This window comes from Dipteris shenzhenensis, chromosome 26 (assembly GCF_047967505.1).
Source record: "Dipteris shenzhenensis isolate YYH24624 ecotype China chromosome 26, Dip_SZ_1.0, whole genome shotgun sequence".
NCBI lineage: Eukaryota > Viridiplantae > Streptophyta > Polypodiopsida > Gleicheniales > Dipteridaceae > Dipteris > Dipteris shenzhenensis.
In genome coordinates this window covers 25,579,910-25,586,120 of record NC_141621.1, presented here as the reverse complement: position 1 = coordinate 25,586,120, position 6,211 = coordinate 25,579,910, and the positions used below count along the sequence as shown (strand labels likewise).

The window sequence follows — 6,211 nt, the reverse complement described above, 5'->3', positions numbered from 1 at the left end:
GTTTAATGTAAAAGGGTGGTTATAGGCCACCCACTGCCCGCCCAAGTGAGAAAAGGTATGCGGATTACACACCAAGCGAACAATGTAACACTAACAAGTCCTTCATTTATAGCAAGCGAGTGAAAAATTGTATGTAGTTTAGGTTGAGAGACTTATTATTGGATGGTGCAAGTTCAAATCTGTTTGTCAGAGGTTGGTGGGTGGGGGGAAGTGACTGCGACGATGGGCACCCCCCTTTTTGGCATGGGAAATCATGCCTTGCCATGTGGAAGACATGTCCCCTTCCCTCATGTGGGCGGGCTCTGATGTGTAAACACCTTAAGGCTAGGTTGACACCACTTGGATGAATGACATGCTACAAGGGTGTTCGACCAAGGTGGAACAAAAGCCATTGGTTAGTGAGTTGGGTGTCGGAAGGGAAGGGTGTGCGGCACACCTTGGTGCCGGGCGGGCTTTGAGAGCAATAGACTAGGTTGGTTGGTGTGAACACGACAACCTTGGGAGCTAGTTGGTTTGAGGGAGTGTTTCAAAAGACTCGGAATAGGCAAGGTGACACAAGGCAATGAGTCAGAAAGAATGACGTGGGTGATGACATCATCAAGAAGGCCATCTATCAAAATGAACGCCGCCTGCCAGCATGGCCGCTACTGTGGTGCCACGTGTGCAGGCGAATCAGCATGAGCGAGCTTTTCACGAGCACGCGGCGCAATGTCATAGTGACACGTGCAGCTGACGCAGAGGGGGAGAGGGGGAGAAGGAGGAGAAGGAGACACGTGGCGTAGGCCAATCAGAGGAGGCTTGTTAGTTCAACTGGGTTTCTTCTTCCTCTTGTTGAAGCTATATATTTACAATCAGTAGTATACATTTTCAATATGCTACGATTGTTGTTGCAGCGCCATAGCCATCGCCCTTTAGCTCCACCACTCCGCCTTACCTGTTCCTCCTCCCTCTCACCATTTACCCAAATGGGCAGCCTTCCCGATCTCCTCCTAATGCCTCTCCCTCCATCCCCCTCCTCACCCCTCACCAAATGGGTCCATATCAACTCTCTCACAGGTGTGCTTATCTGCCTGGTTACGGTATCTGCTTCTGGGGGTAGGAAAGGGTCGGTGGGGGCGGGGGAGATGTTGGGTACGGGATTCTATTGGGGAGGTAGCGGGCGAGGGGTGTTTGTTGGGTCTCGGGACGTCCTGAAGGAGCGAGCGAGAGAGCGAGAGAGAGAGAGAGAGAGAGAGAGAGAGAGAGAGAGAGAGAGAGGGTGGGGAAGGAGTTGGGTATGACTCTGTTGGGGAGGTAAATGCAGCAGTCAGAAGGGGAGGGGGAGGGAGAGAGGGAGCGAGAGAGCGAGAGAGCGAAGGGAGAAACAGAAATTGCTGTTCCAACCCCGTATCTATTTCGGACTTTTCTGATCACCCTCTTATGTTGCCTCAGAGTTGTGCTCGCTCCCCTCACCAGATGCCGATCCTACAACTACGTGCCTCAGCCTCATGCAATCCTTTTTTACTCACAACGCACGTCCCCCGGTGGTCTTCTCGTTGCAGAAGCAACTGCCGTTTCTGATACGGCTCAAGGGTGAAAGCCTTCACTTAGCACTGCTCTTCTCTTTGCTCTTATTCGGAAAATTGAGCGGCTTTTGCGACGACTTTTTGGGGGCCCATTCAGTGGCATCAACGACGATTGGCGACTTCATTCTCTTTTGTAACGCCGTTCTGGTTCTTTCTGTCCCATCTTGAACAGGTTTCCGCACGCACCAGGAGTTTGGACGCAAGAACATGTAGAAGCATGGAAACCGATTGTGCAGGCAGTTCACGATAAAGGCGGCATTTTCTTTCTTCAAATTTGGCACGTCGGCCGAGTCTCCAATACAGGTAATATTGCTTTTCCCAGTAACAGCCGGGCACTCTGATGACATTAAATCCTGTGTAGGCATGCTCTTTTCTTAAATTCCTTTTGTACCATAGTCGCTGGAATATGTTTCTACCAAGGCACCTCACAGCCAAATAGATGTTTTGACACCAAGTTGCCAATTGATTTTCTGGGCAAGTAGCTTTTCTTCCTTCTCAGCTGTGAAGAACCAAATGAAAATTTCAGTTCCCATGTTGCAAAATTGACATTTATCTACGTCAGCAAATGCATGTCTTGAACCTGGACAGCCACGCAACATGTCCTTGAAATGCGATTCCTCCCACTTTTAAACTGATGCCTGCAGGCCTCTATGATCTAGCTTAGAGTTTGACACCTTTCCAACTCCTACCCTTTCTTCTGCCTTTCGCAAAGGACATGTATATGTCTTTATTTGCCATTACACGTGATTCCCTATTAATTTCTATTGCAAAAAGCCAACCTTAGCCAACCTTTTTACAGGACAATGATTCGTGCTTGTCCATTGGGTGCCCTGGCTACAAAAGAACTATGCTGGAATCCTTGGAGTTGTCGAATGAACATACCCTTGGTATCTTGGTCAGTTTTGGTGTCATCATGATGACCTGAAGGTCCTTTCTCATTATATGCAAATAAATTCTACTCTGAAGAATCTTCCTGATGACCATGACAAGGGGCTTTGTGTACATCGATGACTGTGAACCTGTATATCTCAAATATCTATCGTGGCTCATGAAATCAGCTTCATTCCTGCACTTCCTATAACTTTTCTAAAATCTCATGCCTTTAATTGACATCCCTCTAAGTGACAATGCCCATTGATGCCTGAATATTATTCATAGATGATTTAGTTTTGGTCGCTTTGGGGAAACCCCCTCGGTTCTGTTTATTGTCATTTTTTGCAGACTCTTCAAGTTATTTTAAAATTTCCCTAATTTGGTGGATTCCATTGTTAATGCTGAATTGTTATTCCTATAATTTACAGATTTGTCTGTTACGCTTCAAAGTGGGCTTTCATAGCGAGAAATAAATTTATAGAGCATGCGCGCCATCTGAAAAAGTATTTGTGCTGTGTTGTTTCAGCTTACCAACCTAATGGACAAGCCCCGATATCTTCCACTAGCAAGAAGCTATCTGGGAAGTTGATAATGCCATCTGGCAAAGAGTTCGGTGAATATTCCGAACCACGCCCTCTCACAACCGAAGAGATTCCACAAATAGTCGACGATTTTAGGAAGGCTGCCAGGAATGCAATTGAGTCAGGTAAGTGGTGCCTCATTTGCAATCTATACACCCACTACATGTACAACGACTGACTTAATAATTGCTGACTTGCTAAGTTTCCTTACAGAAATCGTTCTAACGCGAATACACAATTCGCCTACCTGTCTCCAGGCTTCGTAGATCTTATTTAGTGGTGTCATTGTCCGGCAAAATTACTAAAATTTTGTTTTGATGATAATCACAGGTTTTGACGGTGTAGAGATTCATGGTGGCCACGGGTACTTGCTCGACCAATTTTTGAAAGACGGCATCAATGATCGCACTGACGAGTATGGTGGGTCTTTAGAGAAGAGGTGCAGATTTCCACTGGAAGTAGTCAAAGCTGTTGCAGATGAAATCGGACCTGAGAGGGTTGGCATTCGGCTCTCCCCGTTCACAAATTACGCTGAAGAGTACGACTCGAATCCAGGAGCACTGGGAGTATACATGGCAGAGGAATTGAGCAAATTCAACATACTGTACGCCCACTATGTTGAGCCAAGGATGCGGAATCCTCCAATACCTGAGAATGATGAGAGTCTTGTGCCAATCAGAAAGGCGTTTAAGGGGACTTTCATAGCTGCTGGTGGGTTTAACCGTGAGGATGGAAATGCTGCCATTGAATCAGAGAAAGCCGATTTGGTGGCTTACGGTCGCTGGTTCTTATCAAATCCTGATTTGCCCAGAAGATTTGCAATAAACGCCCCTCTAAACCCATACAATCGAGACACCTTCTACACTCAAGACCCCGTTGTGGGTTATACAGATTACCCCTTTCTCGAAGAACCACACCATCCTTGAACGATTTATATCAGCCTCAAAGTTCTCATCCATGTCTGCAAGCACCCTCCGAATAGTCTTCATTCTTTGGATACATATATATCCACATAGTGTTTTCATTGGATTTTCTAAACTAAACATGGAAGTTTTTACTCTCTTGGATAGGAGTCCTTACATGGATGTTGAACCTATGAATTGCAACTAATGCATTTGTCAAGTTTTTTCTTTGAAACCTTTTCTATGAACCTATAAAATTAATATTACCTGCATAAAGTAATAGCTATGCTAGTGGGATGATAAGACTTGGTAGAAACCTTATATGGAATTCGAGCCACCTTTGAAAAATAAAATGAACTTAAACTTCTTGCTTTTTTGTAATTCGAGCCACCTTTGAAAAATAAAATGAACTTAAACTTCTTGCTCTGTCTCAACGATACATGATAGGGCATGCTAAATATAGCACAAACAAGTACCAATAAAAAGAAAAATTTCTCAATGCTATGGACTTTCAACAAGCATTACAATGACGTGCACCGTAGTGATATATTGCTCATCACACCCTATCGAACTATCCTTAGTCAAGAGATGATTATAACATCAATCTCAATTTCAATCCTCATCACAAGCTTCTAGCTCATTGTTAGGCATGATGATGTAGCAACTTGTCTCTAGTACTCCCTCAAAGGTACTCTCAAGAACCCAACTAAACTAAGGAAACACAAGTAAAGTATAAATCCTTACAAAGCATTCACCTTGGTTACCCAATCTCGACTCCAAGTCATACCTAGCTAAGGGGTAAAATTGAATGAAGACAATGGCAACATTGCCTTATGACTTAGTGAAAATAACATGCAATCATAAATCCAATAATGTGCCCACATTGAAGTTAGAAACTTTTTATAACGTCAATCTAGTGTGGAGATTTGGAATTCATAATTCCACCAATGGCTCACTTTTCTCTATCCCTTGCTTTTTGCTTTGACACCTTTAGTATGGGGCTTCAACATTGTCCCCAATTGTTGTTGTAGTCATCTTCCCTCAAAGATACTCTCAAGAACCCAACTAAACTAAGGAAACACAAGCATAGTATAAATCCTTACAAAGCATTCACCTTGGTTACCCAATCTCGGGTCCAGGTCATACCAAGCTAAGGGGTAAAATTGAATGAAGAGAATGGCAACATTGCCTTATGACTTAGTGAAAATAACATCCAATCATAGATCCAATAATGTGTCCACATTGAAGTTAGAAACTTTTTATAACGTCAATCTAGTGTGGAAATTTGGAATTCATAATTCCACCAATGGCTCACTTTTCTCTAGTCCTTGCTTTTTGCTTTGACACCTTTAGTATGGGGCTTCAACATTGTCCCCAATTGTTGTTGTAGTCATCTTCTCATGGGCTTAATCTCCCTCAGTTGGGTAAAAAGATGCTTTAGGTATTTTTGTTCCACCTTGGGATAGGTGGTTCGTTATAGTTGTTTAGTCAATCACACATCAATGTGGCCTTGACCTTCGAGAATCAATACATTTTATAGTAGTTGTCTTTAAAGCCAACTTACAACACACTATCGACTCCTTTTTTTGGTTTTTTTCATCGCCATATTTGGAATGATCTCTAAGAGAGTGGTTTAGTGATGGATAGTTACCTCTATGATCTTAGAAAGCCTTTGCCCTGTGGAGTTTGATGGGCATGCGCTAGGAGTGCAGTCTTCCAATCCAAGTTGAAGTGGTGTGGTCCAAGTGCACAAATGAAGCCTCTAAAATCTTTGAGAGCATTCGTGAACGAAGACATGAATTACAAGTTGCAGTGGAGAAGCCTTGGGGGAGCAACGACGATGACTACAACATTAACATCAAAGGTTGATCCAGCCCAACCAACTGTAAGTAGCACCCACCAAACGCAAGGGACAAAAGTAGAACTTATTCCCATCTCATGGATCAAAGTCAACGTAGCAACAAGTTAAATGAAATTCTGATGGAGCAGTAGTGCATCTCGTAATTATGAGCATAAGAGGCCACTTAAGCGATTCATCTTACCTGAGTGACCTCTTATGCTTTACTCTCTTTGACCTTCCATTGAGACTTTTTGGCTTCCAAGGATGATCTGTTGCACTTTACCAAGCATGGTCTCTTGTGCTTTAACACCTTTGACCTTCCATTGAGCCCTTTTGGATTCCAAGGCTACACATGTCACTTCAATCCCTTTGCTTCTTATAGGTCAAGTTCCATTATGCTAGGGGGATGGAAGTACTCATGGATGTGCACAATTTCATAGATGGCTTGCT

At 43.6% G+C, this 6,211-nt stretch overlaps 1 protein-coding gene across 1 annotated transcript; it reads left to right on the top strand.

The window, feature by feature from the left end:
• Positions 1–637: 637 nt before the first annotated feature.
• LOC147884877 (putative 12-oxophytodienoate reductase 11) lies at positions 638–4,025 on the top strand. Its single transcript, XM_087397229.1, has 6 exons — positions 638–667; positions 902–1,056; positions 1,432–1,572; positions 1,738–1,868; positions 2,965–3,144; positions 3,350–4,025. Exons 1-6 carry the CDS (start codon positions 638–640, stop codon positions 3,943–3,945), a joined length of 1,233 nt encoding a protein of 410 aa, XP_087253355.1. The 3' UTR covers positions 3,946–4,025.
• Positions 4,026–6,211: the final 2,186 nt, after the last annotated feature.

Excerpts from the sequence above, each read along its gene's own strand:
- LOC147884877 (XM_087397229.1), top strand. The coding sequence starts at position 638 with ATGGCCGCTACTGTGGTGCCACGTGTGCAG. Across the intron at positions 668-901 it reads CTGTGGTGCCACGTGTGCAG|CCATCGCCCTTTAGCTCCAC; the intron begins GCGAATCAGCAT and ends GCAGCGCCATAG. Across the intron at positions 1,869-2,964 it reads CGGCCGAGTCTCCAATACAG|CTTACCAACCTAATGGACAA; the intron begins GTAATATTGCTT and ends GTGTTGTTTCAG.